Consider the following 24489-nt stretch of genomic DNA (forward strand, 5'->3'; position numbering starts at 1 on the left):
TAACCCTGGTTTAGTTCATATTATTATGCCTTCTCACACACTGCTCTCTTCTTATTATTTGAAGATGGCAGTGCTTACTATACAAAGGAAAGCTAATAAAACACTGCTTTTGTAAGTCCCTGATGACACTAGGGAATGTCACAAACAAACTATTCTTATTCTGCGGGTCACTGTAACACATGTGGCATTTTGAAATCACAGTGGATAAAAGAGTGGAGTGGATTTGCATAAATATTGTTCTTTCAGACCCAGGCCCTGAGCTGTAAATGAGACGGTGGCTTACATCCAGAATTGCTAAATGATAAAGAAGCCACTACCACATCTCCTTTTCTGAGTTTCATCTTTCAGTACCTCATGGGATATTACATGCAGGCTACACTTCTGCAGCTTACTGCCACCTGAGCAGGTTGACGTGGTGAAAGATATCCTCACAACTGAACCCCTGCCCCAAACCTGAAGGAAAAATAAGCCCTGTGCAAACTGAGGTGATTTCTATTTTAGCTAACTGAGCAATCATCCTATGCGGCTTGTCATTTTTTCCCAAAGGTTTGCAAGAGTAAAAATAGGCAGTAGTCAGGGACTGTTCTCATGTTTTAAACCAGTCTCTAAGATAGTACCTGCTGAGGTTATCTACCTAGCGTTGTAACCATCACTGTAGTAGCTAGTACATTAAAATGCTCTTAAAGCTAGATTTGTCTTGGCAGTGACTAGTGAAAGAGGTGTAGCACTCTGATTTCAAATAGACCAACTGAGACCCTTCAATAGTTTTAATACTGGAATGCTATCATAAAATGTGCCCCTCATATGGAAAGCCAGGGAAGAAAATACAATGAAGTCAGGGTCTCCTTTTTCTGTTGGGTTAAAAATATATCCTCTGAGGAGAACTACATGTAGTTGGCCAATTGGCAACTTGGTGTGTCTGCTAGATGATAGAGCAGATTGCTGTACTGAGGTCCTACTGGCTCATGCCCATCAGTTACAAGAAAGCAATTTGTTTATTGCTTTTCACACTTTTACATGCAGGCCCTCGCAGGCTGAGCCAGAAGTTGATCCTTAGAAATTCTCCATGATTGCTTACCATCAGCTTTCTCTTTCAATCTCTAGATGAAGGTGCTTCATTTCACCCATGCGATGACACCTACTGTGGTCCCTTTCCTGAGTCTGAGCCTGAAGTAAAGGCTGTCGCTCATTTTCTCCGCAAGCATCGGAAACAAATAAAAGCCTATTTGTCCTTCCACGCATATGCACAGATGCTGCTGTATCCTTACTCTTACAAATATGCAACTATTCCAAACTTTAGCTGTGTGGTAAGTACATTAAAGCTTGGGAGAATATGCTTCCCTGTATAGTATTTTTTGGTATGTTTTGTTTTGAGAGGACACTTGTTTCTTCAATACTTTGCACATACTTTAATATTGAGCAGTATTTATTCTAGATCCGCTTGCAATCGCATTTCTGGTTATATAACCTTCATTCAAAGCGAGTCAGCGGTAATTTGATTAAAATGGCATAGTGCCTTCCATCCATCGGTCCCTTTAAATTACTTTATAAGATAAATCCCTGGGTTTTAATTATAGTTATTATCATTTTATTTAATTAACTGTAATGGGAATTATGTAGTTAAGTCCTTGGGCATCTAGCTGAAATTCTGTCCCTTCATGCTCAGAACTTAAACACTGGAAGCACAAAGATCATCATCTTCATTTTATGAACAAAATAAAATTGAAATGGCTTATATTTATGAATTAGAGGAGCAATCTCACGGATTTCACCAAAAGTAAAGCTTGTATTGCTTTGTGTATCATCCTGCTCAGACATAGTGGTTTTACCCCTTTAAGACAAGCAGTTAATTAACATCAGGTGATTTAGAGTTTTGTCTATTAGAAGAATAAAATAATGAGTACAGTTTTTGATGCAAGCCTATTGATTTACAAATATGTACATTTCATGTATTCCATGCTCATGCAAACGCAGAACTATTCCCTCCGCTCACAGTTTGAGGTCTGTTTTTAGGCAGCCTCCTGGACATAAACCCCTCCCGATTTCTCTTATGGAAATATGGCTCAAGCTTCGCTTTCTGTTTGCTCCTTCACACAGACACACATTGTACCAACCAGTAGCAAACCCCTTTCTTTCGCCCTCAGTCCCCAGTAAAATGACATTGTCCATGTGTCTCCCATTTTGGCCTTGAAAGTTGCAGTGACATTAAACTTGCTAGTTTAAGCTAGTTTACTCCAAAAGGAGCTTAACTGCACCTTAGATTTGTCCTGTGCAGAAGAAATGATGTTGTTAGTCCCTGGAGCTTTGCTGAAGTTTCGCTCAGCTGCCCTCTCAGGAGGCCAAGCAGCACTCCACAAACTGAACTCTCTTTGTGGGTTTATTTCTGTTAAGACACTTAATTTCAGCACCTACTAAAAATTCTCCTGTCTGATGTCATTCTTGCGAAACAGAGCAAATTAGAATTTAACTAAGCAGCCAGAGAAGTTAAAAATATGAGACTCGTAGGGACTGGCCACCCAACCTTGCATTGACTGTGAATAAATCCATGAGCCTTCTTTTTATTCTACCTTCTCCACCCTCTTTTGGGGCATGGAAAAAGGTAAAAAAAGAGTTCCCTGAGTGAATTGGTGACTGTTACTTACCAAAAAACACAGACTGGCAATTTAAAACCACAAGATTTCATTCCTTTGAAGATCAGCAGGTGCAAGCACATTTTTTTAAGGACAGACAAGACAGCAGAAATTAAAGACATGGTATTAGGAAGAATGAGCATCGGCTCTGCGAGAAGACGATTGTTGGGTATCTTGATGAAAATACCCAGAGTAATGTAAGGCAATAGCAGGAAATTCGTTGTAAGGAGAAGGAGTCTCTGAGAGTTTTCCACATACCAGTAAATCTTCAGTATGTGTTGTTTTTGCAGCTCGAGGGCTATTTCCATTCTGAGACAGGGAGTAACTGCCCCTCAGCGCACACAGTCTACCTTTCCATCCACAGCTTTTAGACCAAAGGAACCCATTTTTTGATGAGTAGTAGATGTTCCCCAGGTTTGTGAGACCTTGGATCAGGCTTCTCATCAGAGGGAGTGTAACACAGACATAAAAGGACAAAGACAGACACTGTTTTAGACAACAGCCCTGGACAAATGGAAGCCAAATCCCAATTCTAAATATTTTGCCAGTATTCAAACTCTATAATTCTTTCTATTGCAGTGGGTCAAAAAGAACAGGGAGGTCAGAATAAGAAACTGAAGTAATTTCCTGTTATTTAGAAAGCTCGTTATAGGGATCATAGTGAAAATGAATGGAATACTGTTGCTTATTTATTTTTGGTTTTTAGTATTTGCCTACAGCCAAAGCCTCCATCCACTGGTGGCTCTGAAATGAATAGTCTTGTAGTGTCTAAAATGGTGACTTAGGCTGAGTTTTCAGATTCTCCGGTTCTCTTGGAGAATTACAGTGAGCTGAAAAGCAGCAGATCTCTATTTCCTGATGATGATGGAACAAGCTTTGTTGGTCTACACAGGCTGTGTACAGTGGACAACTGTAGGACTCCACGTGCATAGCAGATAAATAACATTTGGTGCTAACAGGGGGCCACAATTAATCCTGAGCAGAAGAAAGGATGTTTTTGTCTGGCTCGTATCATTCTAGTGAGCTGTCAGTTACCATTTCGATTAAAGTGTTCAATTATTCAGAGTTGCTTTGAAACTGGAGAGCTGTGCACTGATCACAATATGCATATTCTGTTCTAATTTAGGCACAACTCTCTTATTAACACTCTCTTGAAATCTGTTCTTATAAGATACTTAAAATGAAAGTGCACTTTTAGATTGAAAAAAACCAGCAGAAACTTTCATCCACCTCAAGAGTTTTAAATTTCATCTACTTTTCATCCCTTTTCTTCCTGTACAGTCATTTGCTTCAGTGTTTGCAGTGACTTTATATGGCACAACTGAATTTGTGTATGTCTTTGTAAACATCTGCTAATTTTATGTGAACCTTTCTCCTTGAGGATGTTCAAAGACCGGTTGCCCAGATCTATTCAGGATCCGAGCTGCATGGTATGATGCAGTTGAGAACTGTCCCATTCTTTGGCCACATAACAGTGGAAACAAGCAGCACTCCTCAAGGCTAAGAGCATCAAGCTGACAGTGCCCAGGGACACCTGCCTATGTGGTGGATGTGGACTTGAGTCACTCCCGGGCTGGCCTTCAGACAGTTGCTGCCTCTGCACAGAACCCGGTACTGTTGTGCTGTTTTTAAATGGGCATTGCCAAACTATTTCTTCAGAAAGATTTCAACAGAGCTTGCTTCTGTTGTCTCATTGTTGAACAATTAATAACTCATGCACGGGGAGTCTTCTCCTTTGTGGCTATGTTCTCCTTTCCCTGGCACATTTACCAGGACATTGCTCTCCACCTATCTCAGCCCTGGCGCTCGTTTCCCTGGCGTCAGGCCTGTTGTCAGGCCATCCCAGCCCCACACCACGGCCCCGGGGTTGGTAAGTGCCGGGCACAGCTGCTTGTCAAATTTCTGTTGAGGAACTGAGCCTGGTACTTGGGGCTTCAGTGCAGGCACCAAACAGCCCCAGGCTGCAGCTGGAGCTCCCCACTCCCCAGAGCCCTGCAAGGCCCCACTGCCACCGCCATGGCCTCGCACCGCCACCTTGCCACCCTGACGGGGTCCGACACCTCTGACCCCGTCATGGGTCTTGTGTGTCATGACTCACAGAAGTTGAGGCATCTGTAAAAGGAGGAAGAGTCCCAAGTGACAGCACTTCCCTCAGACCTCCTCCCTCCTCCTCATCTTTGGTGTTAGGGTGAGTCAAGGTTACCACTCCGCACCGGCTGGCAACCACATCCCAACCTGGCAGAAATTCCCAGCAATATTGACTTCAGCAGTCCCTGCCTCCACACATGCTCTCATGGAGGTGGCAAGAGGAAGAGAAGGGGCAAGGTGAAAATGTCAGTCTCTGGCACTATCATCCCTGCGCTGAGAAGCAAACAAACAATCTAGTTATGCCTCATAGATTTTTTATAACGGAGTAAAAAAGTGCTCTTCCATTTGCTAAGAGCAGTTCTTGGTGTAAAATAAATTCTCCAAAGTACTACTTGCTGGCCAGTAAGTGAAAATGAACTTTTTTTTTTTTTTCCCCCCTGGGATGACATTTTAAAGCAGTTTTCTCTGGCTTCTCTACTCAGTCAAAGACCCACAGCAGGAATGCCTGCACAGGTCAGACCAAGGATTAAGCCAGAATCCCGATTCCTGACAATGGCAAACAAGTGGAAGGTTAGGGAAAGTGTGTAAATGTAAAGGCAAGTATACAGTAATCCTTCCCCACTGCATTAATCTAGTGCCTGATGAGTAACAAGGTAAAGACCATGTTCATGAAGATTTGCATAAACTGAAACCTACAGCTCTTCAGTGCACAGAAATAAAACAACTAAAACAACCATTGCAGCTTTACTCAGTGGTTCAAAGTCCAGCAGTTTCTAGCTCCAATGGTGTTCATTTCCTGCTCTCTATAAAGAGATGGCTCTGTGTTTTCCTAGATATTCCTGGCCTTCACTGTACCTTCTCCAGGACCCTTTTTTTTGGGCTCATAATATTCATTTTTCTTTTGAACACGTGGTTCCTTTCTCTGTGTTTGGATGCACTATCCATGTGTGACCCTCAGAATTTGCCATGGATCAGGCCTTCTGCACCCAGTTTCACAGGATGCCATGAACCTCCTAAACAGACTGCATCCATATGGATGTTGAAATGTAGGTGCTGATTTTCCCCATATAGTACTGAAATCACATTTCTGCAATAGAGGAAAGAGTTCTCCAAGCCTACATCATCTGGCCCCAAAGAAAGTTAGACCAGCAGTGAACATTCATTTGTCCATCAGAGAGATTCAGGAGTGGAATTCGCCCCCTTCCTTCTTCCCACTCTGCTCACTGAACCACTGTGGAGTGTCACCAAGAGACCATTACTCCTTCACAGGCCCAGCAGAGATGAGGTTTAGTGGTCTGGGAAATGCATCCACAGCTGTTGGCAGAAAATGCATGTATGGCTTTTAAACTGCAAAAAAAGATTTCATCTCATGGTCTCGCACGTTGCCTAAATTTGTTGCGTCACTAAGTTGGTATATATACCTATAATTACAAATACTTAATGGCTGATCATTCACAGGGCAGTGAGCTGCTTTATGCCGTGAAAATACCAAATCAAGTTTTTCATGAAATTAGGGAATTGCTGTCAATAAAAATAAATAATGCATTTGTCCTTTAAAATAATTTTAAATTAGCTGCCACGGACTCACGGAATACAGCATTGTGCCGGAAGTCAATGATACATAGCTCAGGTTCCAATCCCATTACAGTATTTAATTCAAAGTCTAATTTATGTATTTGTTTTTCTCCCCCACACAGGAATTAGCAGCCTACAATGCTGTTAATGCTCTTCAGTCAGCCTACGGTATACGATACAGATACGGTCCTGCATCTAGCACTTTGTGTAAGTTTTCCTCTTGGCACATGTTTGTGACTTTGACCTACCTATAGTAAGAAGGAGATTACCTTTATTAAAACAAAGAGAGCAAACACCGTTTAAAGTGAACTTTGTTCCAGTTGTGGATGGTGAGGAAGGAGGAAGATGAAGTTTTGTAACTGATTCAGTCAGTTGATTGCAGTAAGATTAACTCAATTTATGCAATAAAAGAGATTAAAATGCAATGCATTTGAGAGGCCAAATCCAGCAAATAATATATAAAACTAGATTTTTTTAAAAGAAAGATAAAACAAGATCTTAAAAAGCATATCTTTATCAGGTACTGTAAATGCACTACTAAGTTATAAAATATTTGGGAGGAAATAATTCAAAGTAGGTTTCATTTTTCACCATTACTTTGCTTCTCCTTCTATGCATTTGTGGTAGATACAACTATTCATAGAGCTCATTCTCAAAGTTAGTGCAATCTCTTTAAAAGCTAGGTTTCAAATATCTCTCTGGCTAGGTGATGATAAATGATAGCAACAGTATATTTATTAGAACATCTTCAATTTTTAAGAGAGCGATTTCAAATGCATTTTTCCCTATTACAAAATATCTTTAAAATATGCCTTTTAAATATGTAACAACATTTGTCAGGCAAGCTCTCCACAAGGACGGGTAAGAGAAAAAGAAGTTCCATAGTTTTCAACGAGACACTTTATTTTTACTGAAACTATGAGGCCTGAATGTTCTCAGTAACGATAACAGACACTGAAAAAGTGAGAAGTGTAAGTAAATAGCAAGATTTTTCACAAGTAACCTCCTGCATTTCCTCTGCTGTTGCTTTGTTTTGGCTAGAGCTCCACTTTATTGTGGGCCTCCATCTCCCAGCACAGTCGTCATCTTGTGCTCATTACAGTGCAGTCAGTCACTATGTCAAAGGAAGAGCAGCATGAATTAATGCCAGAATTGCACAGAAGACAGCAGGCCACGAGAGATGGATCTTTATATAAATATAAGTGTCTTGGGTAATCAACATATGGAGATAATGAAAGCATAAGAAGCACACTTCCTCAGGAAGGTTTGTTAATATTAGACACCACCTATGCAAATGCTCTCATGCTGTAAGGAAATGGTGAGAAAACAAGACAGAAATGAAAAGAATTTTTAAAGCACTTTGAAAAGGAGATTGTAGATTACTTTATCAACTTTCTCCCTTCTCCTTGCAAAGGAGTTGCCTAAAAAACCCAAGTTAAACCTAGGAGCATGCATAGCTCCAGTCCAGCTGGGAGATCTTTGTGGAAGCAAAGCTTTAGACTGCTCTCGCCTGAGGACAAGAACAGTTTGAAGATTTATTCTAAATGTTCTCTTTTATTCAAGTTTTGCTTTGCACAAAAAAATCAGTTATTAATTTTTTTCCTGTGAAAATCAAGGGTCTAATCCCATATTGTGCTGAGCACCTTTCACCAGTGGCTGGGTGCCCATGCTCTTCTCTGAAGGGTGTTCAGGATCAGGGCAAGCAACAGCTGGAGCTGCAAGTATATTCACTGAGTCCTGGAGACAAAATGCTACAAGAACCCTCTGGTGCTTTCAACATGACCTGCATTTAACTGTTTTTTTTAATTTTCTCTGAATTCCCTCTTTCAGATGTGAGTTCTGGTAGCTCTATGGACTGGGCCTACAAAAATGGCATCCCCTATGCATTTGCATTTGAGCTGCGTGACACAGGCCATTTTGGATTTTTACTTCCCGAGTCGCTGATCAAACCAACCTGCACAGAGACCATGCTTGCAGTTAAAAATATAACTCTTCATCTGCTGAAGAAATGTCACTGAGAGCTATTTCTAGGAGCTGGAAGTGAGCATCTTACTCCCAGTGCTGATGCCTTTTAGTGTTGCCATTCTAAGCTTGGCCACCACAAAATTATAAAAGCTAATGGGAAATATGGTATTGTTTCTACCAGATTTATTTGGTGGGAAATGGAAGAAATCATTCAATATCTGCTCTACAGAAGTCCATAGGGTTGATATACTAACTTAGTTACCAGTTTGGTGTAAAATAGTCTGTTCTTTTTGCAATAAAGCTTTGATTCTGCAACTTCAGTGGGGCAGGTCCAGGTGCCTGAAATAAAACTCCACTTCCAGACGGTCCCTGGCCGTTCTCCTGTCCCTAACAGGAAGAATTCCCTTAGTGGGGTCTCTCAAACTGAGGGACGGAGTTTACATTCATATATATGAACTCTGTGACCCAACACAGGCCCGTGCCTATAGCAGTAAATGGCATAGAGTTGCAGCTGGCTGAACTGCAAATGGCAATGTGGCTTCCTTCTGCATGTATACATACATATGTATATGCACTTTTGTGATTTTTTTTCATGTAATGCAAGAATTTGACCCAAGGTTTCCTTTAATTGTTCAGAGAAACCTATTTTCAAATGTATATATTGGGGCGGACTCAAAATCCACAGATTGCCTTTGAAAAACGTAGCTTTCCTAGAGCTGTGTAAGAATGATAATGAAATATTATTGAGATATACAATACTCTGCTTTATGGAGAGACCATAGCTGACAAAGCAACTTGCCATGGCTTGGAACTTGGAAGCAGGCAGTCGACTGGTATATCTGAATTCTGTTGTTGTCAGTGTCTGCCCATTCCCACCAGCTGAGGATCTAGCCTTAAACTGTAATTAACCAATGTTAACTGATGTTTTATTTATCGGTATTGTTGCAGTGAGTTCTGTAGCTCTCTGGCTGTGTGGCTGTTCTTCTTGGAAGTCATATATTTTGCATGTTTTAAAGGAATTAATAGATTCTTAAGTGAGCCGGAGGTGAAAACAGCAGCTTTATAGCTGAAATACAGTGAATAAGCACCATGTTTGAAAGAATAATAATGACAGCACAGAGAATATAACAACTTGTTGAAGGAGGGTTTTTTGGTACTTTTAAAATAGTATTTTTTTGATCTTATTATATCTGCAAAAGCATATTTTTTCCTTTATTAATTTTGAGTTTAGCCTTATGCTATAACATGTTAAATAAAACATATTTGTTAATAAAATCATCAAAGGCTTTTGCAGTATTCTTCATATTACATTTAATTGTTAAAGCTTTAGTTCAAGGATGTGACAGTTTTACCTATCTGTAAAACATTACGGACACCAAGGATGAGATATTTTAAAAAAACTACATCCTCTCTAAATAAATACTTGAACTTAGCAAATGGGCAACCTTTATGAGACTAGGGAGCACTGTATACCATTGTTTTCAGGACTGTAAAAGCTAATCAGTGTGCAAAGATGACAGAATTGCATTCTATTTGTTTAACATTTTGTTAATAAAAAGTATTTATTTTAAACAAGCTTTCTGAAAGCTTGTTCAGATTTGATTGGTTCAGGCTTGAGTAATGCAGGTTTCTATTCTGGTTTAATAAAAACCTAGGGGATGGAAACTCTCAAAATATCTATCCACTAGTCATTTCCAATTGCTTATGACCATAATCATTAAATAGTTGATAATATTGAAGACAGCAATAACTGGCTTTTGCTATGCACAGATTCTTGACCATCGGGCTTGATAGTAGTGTCAATTAAATGTTAGCACTGATTGTTGTGAGTTATTCTGGATTTAGGTGACAAGTTTGAACTACTACAAGGACATAAGAGACTGAAGTGAAGGACAGAAGGCATGAGAGATGCCTAATCAGCATGAGGCAAATTTACCTCTGGATTGCTACAGTACAAACCTTTCCAAGTATGGGCCGGGAGAAACCAGATTCAGATGTGATGGTTTGATTCCTGCTCGTAGTCCAACAGTTCATCACAGGAAACATTTCAGATTTATCTTCATACCATCATATGTCCCCTGGTACTGAAAAGTAATTGAACTCTTGGAGCAAGAAAGGAAAAAAACCCCACCACCCCAAACCCCTCTTCTAGTTACCAAAAGGACCTCACATTTTAGATCTAGTTGACCTTCTTGGAGAGGAATAATTGCAAGCATTCTTAGATTTATCTAAGAAGCTTGGACATTTAGAAGTACTTGATATCAAAAGCAGTCCATGAATAAAGCTACATTCTGGCATCTGGATGGACTCAGCCTGAATACTATGTATTGTGTGCAACTGAAAACTCTGAGTGGAGTTTTGAAGCCCTGTGCAGGGTAATTTAGTGCCCCATAGCTGAATACAAGTGTAAACAGTCTCTGAGCCCTTTAATTTCAGGGTCACTAAAGCTGATCAGAAAGACAGTCACTAGAAAAGAACAAACCCTATTTCCTAAATTAAGAATGTGTAAGACAATTTATCAGCAAGAGTGATTCTAAATAGAGTAGTTTACCCTAAGGAAAGAACAACTGGAAATCAGCTATTTGGATATGGAACAACAGCCTTTGTGACTTACAAGCGTTACTTCTCTGAACAGCTCTTTTTTATCTCCATAATTGCTTATTTCTCTTCCCTTTGTACTTCTTTTCAGCAGTCTTTATTGCCTACAGGACAACAGAATCAATAACTGGTTTTGAGAAAAGTGAATTTATTTTATGATTGTAGGTATGGTTTATCATTCAACACAATAAAAAGTACATCAACAGCAAAACACTGGTTATTAACCCAGCAGTCAAAATCACATATATAATGATTATGTGAAATCCAGGAGTTACACTTCCATTGATTATTGATAGAATAATTATAACTGCTTCTATAACTTGGAAAAAGTGCTCAGACAAGGTTTTGTGAACATCTGTCCTTCTTTTTGATAGTTTTTATTTTTTAATAAACAAATCCCTGAGATTAATTTGTGTTAAGGAAACTGGCCTATGCCTCTGCAATTCACCCTTCCCGACAACAAAAATGAGAACTTATAAAGATTCCAAATTACCTTGAATGATCAATAATAAATAGATTTAAAAAATATTTTTATAGTTTGAAAGAGGTATTGAGTTTGTTCACAAACCTTGAAGAAAGAGCACAGCTGATGGGTGAAGATCCCTGTGTCTTTTTCAGAAGTTGCTTCAAAAAGGTCAATGTATTGGGTCACTCATGTAACATGTAATGCCTATGAAAACCTGCAATTCTTTTTTGAAATTTCTGAAATTTGAATAGAAAGAGTCCAAATGACCTTGAATGCCACCATGCATTTACTTTGAAACATCCAGGGCCAGTCCTCTTGTCTATAACCAACTGCAGCATGCAGGTTGTGCTGCCTACTTGAGGGCTGCACACAAGAACTGTCTTTTGAAAAGACTGCATGTAATTCTTCAGGTTAAGAAGAAAGCATTATATTTCCTACCAAAACCAGGTTACTATTTAACTATTCTAGTTTCATCATGTTAAACAATCCCTTCCCTTTTTATGTTTACGTTCAATTTAATGGTACCACTCAAAGAATAAGAAATTCGTTAGCATGGGTAGAGCCATTGACTTAGCTGATTAAAAGCCAGATGTTACGATTTTCATGCAGTTCTTGAGTGACGGTAAAACACTAGAATAAGATCTCGAATGTGCAGAGATACAACTACCCCTCTGCTGTAGAAAACAGGACAAGAGAACAGAAATTCAAGTAAATTACAGAATTTTTAAATATAAACCCCATGACATTAGCTATACTTCTTAAAAAAAAAAAATTAAAATGCTCACCACACAAAATACCTTTTCTCAGTTGTAAATTTAAAAATCTTCTGTCCACTGAAAATGTAGATCATTTGGCATGCTTAATATATGCCCAATTCTCATACTCATTCAGAATAAAAAATTAAGGTCCAAAGAGCTGTAATTGCTTCCTCCTTCAGCTGTGTAGGAGGAAAGCTGGGTGTGGAGAGAGCTGCCTTCTGGCTGATTGCATCGAGAGGCTTTCAAGCCTTATCAGCACCATGAAGTCAGGAGTATTGATGCTGTTGGCAAGTCTGTCTTGCACGAAGGTGAACTACTCCAGAGTGGTTTTCACAGTCCTTGGCTGAACGTGCCTATCGCCCTGAGCACAGTGCGCTGGGTGAGCAGAAATGTCAGAAATTCACAGCCTTAGGCTGCATGTGGTGTCAACAAGGTCTGCAAATTTGGGATACTCAGATTCACCCCAGAGTGGTGAGCTAACACATGGTTCTCTTTAGCAAATGATGTTTGGGGCAAGAACATTTAGAATAGGTGAATCTTTAGCTCCTGAATGCTTGTCCTTGCCTGACAGGCAGGAGCGGTCAAGCAGAAAGTCTCGGCTGTCTTTGCTTGCAGATCCTTTTGAGCCCTCTCCTGAGAGACCGAGTCAAGCACAGCAGGGCTTGCCCTTGGATTTAGACATCAGGGAATGCACTCATAAATAATAGATTCAAATGTTAATTAAAAAAAATCTGCCACTGTCCCCAGCCATGCAGAAAATGCACTTTGCCTGCGACAAAGAAAATCCATCCATTGCCATAAAGACACGGGGTAATATATTTTATCCATCCTGCCCGCTCTGAGAGTCCAGCCACCTTAGCACTGCTCAGTGTTACTGAAAAAAAAGACATGCAGCAGAACACCCATAACAATGAAATATTTTAATCTAACCCCAAGCCTGTAGGAGTATACACTTTATCTCAAATAAACTGCTTCTGAAATAAATATTGAGCTACGATTGTAAGCAGGTGTTTTAGTCTTTTGTGCTGACTACTATGTGCCAGGCTATTCCTCTGCATACAAGGATGGCTCAATTGCTGAGAGGGCTGTCTCTTTTTTTAACCAAATAATGAACCCCCCGCCTTTTTTTTTTTTTTTAAATCAATTCTGAGCAGAATATCAAGTTAGGTCTGAAGACATAAATATATATATATATACACACAAAAGAGCCTGAGTAAGTTTCATTTTATAATGGAATTTTCAATTTTCTTGAAAATAATGCATCTGTTAAAATCGCAGCCCGAGTTTTCAGGTGGCTTATTGTTTTCAGCATGTCATAACTGAAAAAAATCAGTATAGCAGCCTGAAAAGCTGAGCAGAAATGACTGATCTACTTACTGTTTCATTTCCCTTGTTTCATTTCACTTTGTTTCTAGATTGAGAAAATCTGGGTTGATTGGGCTGAATTGAAGGAGTGCAGTCAAAAAGCTGAGTGTAAAGGGTTCTTCTGTGCTTAATGAGCTAGAAATAGCTACTTTAAAAAAAAAGGCAACTTGTTATATTTTAAGTTCTTTATACAGACTAATTGCTTTCCTCTGTTTGAATTAAATTATCACATTCACAGAACTTAGTATGGTTTGGAATGATGTATTGTTATCTTCCTGGGAGCTAGCCAGTTTTCCAAGGGTTAAACAAGTGAAATGCGTGCTAGTGTGGTAGGAGAACCAGAGCTGCTCTTTGGCCTTGTTAGCAGAGAATCTGCCAAAAAGGCAAAATACACTTGAGCCTTATCTAACAGGATAAATTTGCTGTATCATGCTGCATGCATCTCCATTTCTCTTCCTCCATTTCAAAAAAGAAGTGAGTACTGTCTGCTAGTGACGACTCCAGGCTATAAAAGTGCCTAACTTTTGGTACTAAATTTAAATCATGAACCTGTTAAAATGTGTGAAATTTCCCACATACCTACGCAGATCCATTCACACACAAACAAGATGTCTGTCTGCACAATGTGTACTGTGTGATGGTTTACGTAATGGTGTAGCTGCAATTCTTGGCAACCACAGGGCTGCTGATAGCAGGCAGCATGTGTTCGGCACCTCTCCTCTGCCTGCTGTAAGCACACGCAAGTTCAGCTCGTTTGGACAGTTCTCTAAAAGCCCCCGACACTACTTCACCGGTGCAACACAAGAAGTTCTCGTCCTTGGGTTGCTGCAGCATATTTCTGTGGGTTATCTGCTACTACCATTAACACACCGCCTACGAGCTCAGACCATGGGCCAAGCCCATGTGTGTTGCACTGCACAGAGCTAAGAAGTCAGGTTTTGCTGTTAGGAACGCTTAGGGCAGAGGCTCTATGAAGGTGTTACGCCCTCAACTCCCAATGCTGACTGCATCCCAGAAAGCCTTCGTTACCTCATTGGTTATGAAGAAAGCCCTACACCATTGCGCAGAGTGACCAAAGGGGTGTCCGAGGCTGTTCCTGGAAAGTTTGGTAGCGCTAAGGAGAGCACTGGAGAGCTACGGGCCCACACCAGCTGCCACAGGATTTTTTGGGCTGCTTCAGCCCATGAACAATTCTTCTATATATTAGCCATTTGCAGGAATACATTTTAAACCCAATGATTTTAGACCAAAAAAACCCTAACCCTTTCTTATACATTTTAAAGATCTTTTATTAAAGCTGTTGTGATTATTTTAATAAGGTTTCTTTTCCAAGAAATGAGTTCTCTTTTCTGAGAAGCTGAGGTAGAAGTAACCTGAAGCTGCTGTCATGCTAAAGGCTGTTTAGGGAGTCAGTGGATGCAGTCCACTACCTGTCAAACACACACCTACCAACACTGCGGATAATAAGTGCAGCCTTCAGGAGATGTCTCAGGAGAGACCTCACAGCAAACATGTCTGAAGACCAGGCTACTCTTCAGAGAGCAGTTTTGACGCAGACTGGCTAACGAATGTTAGTAAGCTCGTCTACAACTCTCTCCTCTTCAGCTGAGAGTAGGAACATCATGTTTCCACAGCTGTCAGGGCTACACTTTTCAAAACAAAACATTAAAGTCTGTATCGGAGTTTTAACAGAGGAAGGAAGGTCCCCGTTCATTTCACACTCCTCTGCACGGCACCAAGGGAAGACCCCCTTTTACTGGTGTGCCTGGCTGGAGATCCACTGGCACCCAGCCCATCAGAAACAGTGTTATTTAAAACTGCTGGAATCACCCTCTTGCTTTTCTTTTGCCTCTGTGAGAATCTTAAACAACCCATCAGTGCTAAAGCCTGAATATGCACAAGAAAAACTCTCCCCCATTTAGGTGTCTACTGAAGGACACAGAGAGATGATTTCTTGAAAATTCCTTTTTGGATTCAGTGATTTCCATTTTGCTGAAAACTAACTGTTTGTATGTACAGGGGGAATCTTGGAAGACAAATTATTTTTTAAAAGTTTTATCCAAAACTATACTAAGTACAGTATGTGTCATCTTCATACTAAAAACAAAGGACAGAGTCTAACTTGGAGTAGTGGAAAAGTCCAAATTAAATAGCAAGATTCTAAGCCCCAAGAGCAGCAGAGATTACTTGGACTAGTATAAAAAGGCATTTTTATTTCTAACCAGGAATAAAATCACTGAAGCACCAATACTTAAGAAAGATGAAAGAAAACAGTGTTGAATAATGAGAAGACTGCTGGGTCAGATGGCCTACTGGGAGAGTGAACAGCTATCTATGACTAAACAAACAGTTGGAAGAACAAAAGTTAGAAAAATATTGGCAAACAAGCAGAGACTAATCATTTTAGATTGAATGACACTCTGTGAGAAGTATAAAGATATCTTCATCCTGAGTAAGTAAAGTAAACAGATAGTTCTGGGATTATTTCTAAAAATAACAAGCAGAGAAGACCAATCGGACACCAAAATCAAGAGAATCACTTCTCTGTTCATCTGATGGTGTCAGAGCCCATAATCTAAGTTTCTCTTACCTAAAAAATTACCTGCCTTTGGAGTACTCCCATGGAGACAATGTTAATTAATATTCAGGAACTCTGTGACATAATTAATTTTTAATGTATGTGAATATTAGCAAAGATGTAAAGGTATCTAGTAATGCTTACAACCTTCCCTGGCAATTACAGTGTTTCCCACTCCATGCAAGTTGGCACCTTTATCTCCACCTCTCCAGCTGTACTTGTGGATAAAGCCTAACACAGCAAAACCGGATTGGTATCTGCTGTGTGAAGAAGCAGAGCAGCAGATTCCATACAGAGGTAGCAGAAATCATCTGCATTGTATTTGGGCTGTATGTCCACAAGAGAACATATATAAGGGTAAAAAGCACCATATATCTGCTGCAAGATACTGGAGACTAAAAGGTAAAGAGGGTTAAGATTAGCTTCATTTATGGAAAGCCTCACTTGTCATAAAATTCATCAAAATATTGATCCCATTGCATTGTGGAAGAGTGTTTCTTCTTCCACTTTTCATTAGACATCCATACTGCCACACAATGATGATTTTTCTCTATTCTTCTGCATTGCAATGCATTTCCTAAGTACAGAGCTTTTCAAGAATAGTTTGATATCATAGCTGAAAAGGATAAAGTTGCAGTACTACCAATATACTGTATGAAATTAAAGACATGCAATAAATTCCAAGCAAAAAGCAGTACTGGAACTCTGGAGATGAGACTTATATGGGAATGTTTCCAAGGAAGGCTCTCCTAGGCTTCATTAAATCTTGACAATGTGTATCTATTTAAACCACACTTTATGCTCAAATTCACTGGAGTACAGAAGTCAAGGCTGCAATGAAAGGGAAAACTATTGGATATGTATCATTTTACTTGCCATTCGGTGTGGGAAATTATTTTAACACAGGCAGAGTCAGTCTATTTGTCTAGTATATATCTTTTAAAAAAGGAACAATAAATAAATGATAGTCTTTAAACTCTGCAAATTTGTTACACAAAAGAGTATTGCTTATCAAGGCTCTCAGACATCAATTACAAATCTCTCTGTGCTTCACCTTAGGTGTTCCCTGCAATTACATACACCACCACGATAAAGATCCAAACCTTTAACAGCCCAATCACTATTATTCAGCACATCAACAACTGGCAATAATCCTACAGCCAAAAGCGTTACTTGAGATTTCTGAGATATCCCAGTAAATCCTCCCATTTTTTCATGTCTGGCAAAAAAACAGGCAGCCCTTGTACCTCCTCCTGGGGGAGAGTAATGCAGGGTACGAAGGAACAAGGAGGTGTCAGAGCTACAGGCTCACTGATGCTGCCATTCACCTTCTGTTTTTTCTGTGTTCATCCCCTGGGGTGGCAGGCCTCAACTTTCACCTGTCTGGGAGGATAGTTTCACAGTCCTTCTGCTCTGAAGGTGAGATTTAACTCATCTGACTTCAACTATATGAAAGCCATTTGCCTAAACTAAATTGACTTGGTTCCCTCTGTAGTTGGTAGAGAAAAATAAAGGATGTAAAGGATGACAGGTGACATCTATCTCAGACTTGGTACCATCAGTACTGCGTGAATTACTCAGTAGATGTTAGTCTTTTTGCATAACAAGAGTCCAGATGACAGTTTAGACTAGGTACCTAGTTTTTTAACTGTTAAAATTAATTAAGACAAATTCCACCCTAGGATGAGACATATCTTTTAACTTCCAGTACATCAACCATGCTTACATACCAGTTCTGGTTGAATTCAGATGCCTGAAGTTCTTTCTCTCAGGGTTGCCCATGGCACCTGGGACATTCAGGGAACAGCTGCCTTAAAAATAAATGTTATTTATTTTAGCTGTAAATATTTGTCTAATAGAAACTTATGTACACATAGTCAGCAAACTGTCTACATATATTTCTGTCATGTAACTCCAACTATAATTCAGGCAGACCTAATTTCTTCAGCCACCACAGGTGAAGCCTGGCATCTTTCAGGTGCTGTGGACCATGAAAGCTTCTCCTTTTCTGTCCCTCTCTCATGTCTCTTTTAATCCTACCAGTTATTTTTGTTACTCTACATTCACATTTCATTTCTTATCCTTGCAGTTTGCTGGAGAGGGAGCCAAAAATCTAAGAGCCTCCATTAATAACAATTAGCTGTCTAACTTTGAGTTAGATGCTTGATGCTTTCTTTTTCTTCTTTTTTCCTGCACAGATTTTTTACAAGTTAAACAAATGCCACTATACAGCATACAGAAAAATACCAAAGACACACAACATACCAGTACATGAATAACAAGCAATATACAGTATTCAAAATCTATCATAGATAGGGCAGTGCCAAATCTGTCACTGAAAATAGCCAATTCCAGCATTGGGAAGACCCTGTGGATTTACCCTAGCAGCTGACTGCCTGCCAGCTGCCTGCTGAATCAATAGGAGATGCCCCTTTAAGCAGTCAGTCTCCTCTCTTAATTACCTCTTTTTCCTGCTTCTAGCAGGCATTATATGATATTTAAAGGCTACTGAGTTTAAAGCACCCTCTGAATGTAAAGTGAAAACGTTATCTTATTTTTATAAGAATGTATAAGAACTTCATGTTTGATGCAAATGATTGGTAATTGAGACCGGTAAACAAATACTCAAAGTAAGCTACAGCCTCTTCAACCTCCCACTGCAGAAACCAATCTTGTTCTTATAAAAGACAATACTTCTACTAGAAAGAAAATCTGCTCTGAGCTTTTTATGAGCAAGAAAAACAAAATGCCATCATAGCTTCATGATAAAAGATTTATTAGAATTGTATGAGTGAACTAAATGCTTTCTAGTAAATGATGTATTAAAAATAACCTCAGAATTTATGCATAGAAATAGTGATTACAGATTTCTGTGTTCTGTGATTTTTTTAAATAAATGAATGTTTGCACTTATTGCAACAACATTTAGGTTTGCAAATACACCGGAATGTTTTAATATTATACTTCACACAGTGACCACATTTACCAAATGTGCACAAATACACAAAGCCTGCTTATAAGACATTGCTGTTATCTCTTGGCTTTTTAAAACAGAGCACAGTCAGCTTCCATAGAGATCTCACACCTATTTCAAAGGATGCAAACTCATTCTTGAATGAGTACACTGTGAATTTCAAGTCAATTTGGATTTTAATCTTCTACCTTTGATCCAGCACTACAATGAAAAGAAGTGAAATTTAAATCTCCATAAATTTGGGGAAAATTCTGGTGGGGTCTCACATTTTGTGACATGAATGCCTCAAATTACTATTTTAAAATGATACACAACTGTCTACCATCCTTTACATATTTCTCCATGGACTGTTACGCCTTAAGATTAAGGAAGCTATCTTGCAGGTGCCACGCAATATACTGCAGCACCAAAAAAGGTAGAAATTCCAGTTGCCTGTGCTGAGTCTTCTGGTTTGTAATTATCCAGATTTGGGTTGACCTCATCCATGTGACAGAGCTTACTGCCAGCACACTTCATTTTGAAAAACTGTACCATATTGTTTCCTTCTTACATCTGTGTTTGTGCCATTTGTGTGCGATAATATCCCATGTATTATTTCTGTTCTAAAATGGTGAGTAGAGGAAAAGCAATGTGCTGACAAGAGTTTAATCCAGGAAAGGTTAAGGAAGAACAAACTAATGAATAGAAGCTGTTTGTCAACTGAGCATTTTAAGGATGACATCTGCAGCTATCCAGAAGTGTGACCTCCACCCCATGCATACACAAGTAGACCAATTCAAGCTCCACTGCCATAACCTGCTATTAAATAATGTAGGTAAGCTTTTATTGCAAAATATATCTAGTCCTAGTGCTAGCCAAGGAAGCACATTTGGTCCAAGCACATAAAAAACACCATACAAATTATCGTTAGTGTTGACTTGTATCATTATGGATCTATTATAAAGGCCCAGCGGAAACCCTCTTCTTTACAGACTCCTTGTTTAAGCAAGGGTTGCAGTACTGGTAAGCACAACGTACCTCAAATCACATTTACCAGGAACTGAGAATAGAAGCAGTCACAAAAATCAGCAATGGGTCTATGGATTCGGCAGAACTTGGCCCGGTAGAATTATCTGCTGCATGTGTCACAAACTATGATAAATGAGATTTTTATGAGCCCAACAACAGTCCCACCAGTGGCACAGCAACATTTTCTGATAGCCACTGTCCCTACTCCTGGATGAGAAGATCTAAAACTATAAAGCTTTTAGCAAGAAACAGCACACAACACACACTTTCAGATATCAAAACTAAACACTCGAGGTCTGCCTGGATCTGAACCCAGACAGCAGCAGATTTGAACATCATGAGAAACCATCCATTGTACATGCTGTGAATCAGTCAGTCCAGTTTTTAATGATCCAGATTGCACGTCTGTTCTGACACTTGAAACTAGAAACATCTTGGAAGTCTAATAAAAACTGTCACAGGTATTTCAAAATGTCTTGTGAAGATATTTGAGTGAATATACATCTAGTAAATACTTAGTGAGTTAATTGGGATACTAGAATGAATCACTACAGTGCTTCTTTAATGTCTTTCTTCTAGGCAAGAATATCCATAACTCCCATTCAATTTTATCTTTCTAGTTATTATATTCAATATCTTTCATTCCTGCCACAAAGCCCACAGTTTATAACATATATGCTGAAATACCAGTTATTGCATTTGTGACAGGAAATAACCCACTGCAGTTGCTGGAGGAAACAAGCAGGCAGATTCAAAGATCACTTTATGGCAGTTAAAAGTGGTTATTGCTCCAGTCTCATTGCTCCTCACCTTAATTCACATGACTTTTATGACCTCTCTGTCTAAGCTTTTCAACACGGATATTAAAATACTTGGAAACCATCCTTGTTATTCATTTGACTTACTCTACCCACAGATTAAAGGGATAATTTTCTCCAGCTGAATTCCATTCAGCTTTTCTCAGTTCCTTTTCATTTTCAACCCTTCTTTTGTTATTATCAGCTTATTGAAAGGGATCTGCATAAACCTTTGAAAATACACAAGTTGTAAAGCGATACACTGAATTCATCTCAGATCAAGGGGAAGAGAGTCATTCAGCATGTAAAAATTAGGTTAAAACTAATGCTTCATGCTCCCAGTATCTATGCTATTTAATGCCTAATCTGTAAGACAACTCAGCATGCATTACGCTGGTCATGTCACATCAGTTACAAAGACTGGCAGGAGTTTTAAGCTAGGATTTAAAGGCAGGAGAGTCATCATTTTCAGTAAATTTGTCAGAAGTCAGAACATTCCCATTTTGTAAACTGAAACTGGAAATTAAGAATTTGGGATAACCATACACTATGGTAGTCCTTCCTATTACAGGTGTTTGGGGAGATAACTAATTAACCAGGCTCACACCCACAGAGTAATCTAGGAAAGCCATAACAGTAGGGACAGCACCTCCCAAGAAATAGGGCAATCATATTGTGGCTCCCTCCTTCAATAGTTTCTCCTTAAAATCCAATAATAATTCCAATAATAGCAATTTTATCTGCTGCGATGGCTAGGAGAAGCAATAAATCAGTGGATCTTATTCCTACCTTTGCCATACATCCTCCATACGTCTTTTGCATTGCAAGGCTCTCAGGAAATTGCCAGAACTCTGTATTCTTGGTATTCAGAGACAGAAATATTTGCCATTATGAAGGAGTCACTACACTGGCTTAGATTTACCTTTGCATTTGCATAGCCTCACATACAACAGTGACTGTATAGTAGGTTCCTGGTTCAGGGTGAAGGTGTGCTATTCTTAGAGTAGATATAAGGAAAAAATTCTTCACTGTGAGGGTGGTGAGACACTGGAACAGGTTGCCCAGAGAAGTTGTGGATGTCCTATCTCTGGAAGTGTTTAAGGCCAAGTTGGATGGGGCTTTGGGCAACCTGGTCTAGTGGAGGGTGTCCCTGCCCATGGCAGGGGGGTTGGAACTAGATGTTCTTTGAGGTCCCTTCCAACCCAAACCATTCTATGATTCTATAATTCTCTGTCTTTTCTCAAACAAGGTATCTCAGAAAATCACCTTCACAGAGAGTTGTGGCTAATACATCCATGATCAGGTCCTCAATAATAAATCAGGTCCTTAAATAAACTCTTTTAAAAAACCCTATATAAGCATTTTTTAAAAAATATATTTCCTTCTGTCTTTAAGATGGATACTCATATTACTTCTTCATTCACAATATTAGGGAATGGTATTCTGAGGTGCCTTGGAGGTGAGGAACTGAATTATTCATCTATTAGCAGGAGCAAACAGCTGAAGAAAGAAGTTGTTGAAAACTCCTACAGGTAGGCTAGAAGAAAATTTATTCTCAGAGAAAAAGTCCTAGCAAAAAGGGATCACATTCCAGCAAATGCAGTGGTTTAAGCTTCCAGTACATAAATGCAAGCTACAGCCAAGAATGTTTTATATCCTCCAGAGTTTCCAGCCACAAATCAAAACTTTATTCCATCAACCACAAGAGGTGTTATTTTTTTCTTCACTGCTATCTGACATTTTTCCCGCAGCTCTCACAAATTGACAAATATCATGCTTTACTAGGTGTATGTATCCTCGCTTAACTGTAGTATTGAGAATGTATTTCAATACAGCAAGAGCCTGTACTTTTTTAGCTTTAAGGAATAAATTTGTCATCTTGCAAGAGCCCCCTCAAAGTGATGGATGTTTATTTCGTTACTCATATGGTCACTCCAGGGCGTCCTACGCTTTTGTACAAATGTTTGGAAGCAACCTAGGAATTACCTATTGATTAATATTCCCTGTGCTAATAAACATTTGCTCTTTGTTCTTTCAGTGCAGCAGTGGATATACTGCAGCCTGTTTTAACCTTTTAGAATACTCACTCTATGAACAAACTATGAACTCTTAATTTCATCTCCTGAATTTATCTAAAAAAACCCACACCCCCTCTTAAAAATATTAAAGCACATTTTTAGTGAGTGTATCTCTTGTAGTTTGGATGACAGATTGCAATCCTTTGCATAATGGGTACAGTGGATATTTTGACTTGTGCTTCACTTATTTTGACAAGGGTGGCAGGCCTAGGACTCCACAAAGGGACAGAGAGAAATGCCTTCTTTGTACTTCAGTATTACATGACCAAGCACCACCAGCAGACCTGTTAAATCTTATGCATTCAGTAAGAGACTTGGAAACTTCTCTACCAAGGTGCCTGCAGTTGCAGAACAGAATCGCAGCTTCTCTCTTGTTCCAGGTTCCCATCTGCCAGATCCATCTGGACCCTGATCCATCACACACTGATTATCTGTATCTGGTACATGAAAACAGAATGGGAGCAAATGCAAAGTACTATACTGCAGCTACAGAAGGTGCCAACAAGTGAGCCACCACAATTAAAGGATCATATACACTGGCACTAATACACTGGTCCTACTGATTCACCCATCCATCCTATATATGGGGTCACATACAGAGACAGGGCTGAGTGGTCTCTTGCACAATGGAAATGCTAAAGAAAATTTATATTAAAAGCAGTAGTTTAAACAATACTTTAAGTTGGCATAAACTGGTACTGCTGCCAAAAAATGCAAGCCTGCCCTCTTGTCTGTTTTCTTGTTCCTATTCTTGTGTTATCCCCTCCCTGGAGCTAGCACAAACATTTGTGAGCTTGCGTGATGAATCAGGATATGGAATATATCTGGATTAAAAATCCTCTGTTTCTTGTCAGGTTAATTTCAACCTAATTAAATTCTGAATATCATTCAGCACATAATTCACAACATGACAATGCAAATTCTTATGCTGACCAAGGAAGCAAGAAATATATAGGTAGGAGCAGGAAGAAGGATTCCTTCTTTCAGTGGCAGTTCTGTCTTATTCTAGCTTAAAGTGATCACAGTCTAACTATTACTGTGCTGTTTCAAAGCTCATCAAGACGATTTAAGACAACAGTGCCCCCATGAACAGTAGACCGGCCCTCCTCATCACCCCTGATCACATTTCCCCACTTCGTTTCTTCCATAAGAATTACTGAATGTGTAGGTAAATCTGATCAATTCACCGATCCCACTGAAAACTTGACTGAAATCAGTCTTGTAAGGCTGATTTTTGGCTGGACCACTCAGGTGAACTGACTCACTGCATGGCTGCACGACTGCACCAACACAAGTAAGGGGGTGTGAGCTCCACAGGTGAAAGAGTTCCCTTTGGGAGGCAGTGCAGCCATAGATCATCAGCTTGTTCCAAGCATGAAAACTGCACTTTTACGATCATCTTTTACTGTCAGTCAGAAGCAAAGGTTTAAAAGTCCTAGCTTTTCAGCATTTTCAGACAAGTACTACATACAATTGTTGCACATAAAACCATGAGAAGCAGGTGCTGTTCATTCCCTCTCACACAGGAAGTTTTCTACAGTTTTTTACTAAACAAGTATCTAATATTCACTGAATACATTTTAAATATATGAAACAATATAAATGGCTT

The 24489-nt window shown here is 39.4% G+C and overlaps 1 protein-coding gene across 1 annotated transcript in view; it reads left to right on the plus strand.

Annotated features, from left to right (window-relative positions):
• Window positions 1-8486, plus strand: part of CPA6 (carboxypeptidase A6) — an 85898-nt gene extending 77412 nt beyond the window's left edge. Inside the window, exons 9-11 of the mRNA XM_054816676.1 lie at window positions 1105-1307; window positions 6416-6500; window positions 8124-8486. Of these exons, the coding sequence (XP_054672651.1) occupies window positions 1105-1307; window positions 6416-6500; window positions 8124-8311 (476 nt within the window). The 3' untranslated portion in view covers window positions 8312-8486. The remainder of the gene's footprint in view (window positions 1-1104; window positions 1308-6415; window positions 6501-8123) is intronic.
• Window positions 8487-24489: the final 16003 nt, after the last annotated feature.

Source organism: Grus americana, chromosome 2, assembly GCF_028858705.1.
Source record: "Grus americana isolate bGruAme1 chromosome 2, bGruAme1.mat, whole genome shotgun sequence".
NCBI lineage: Eukaryota > Metazoa > Chordata > Aves > Gruiformes > Gruidae > Grus > Grus americana.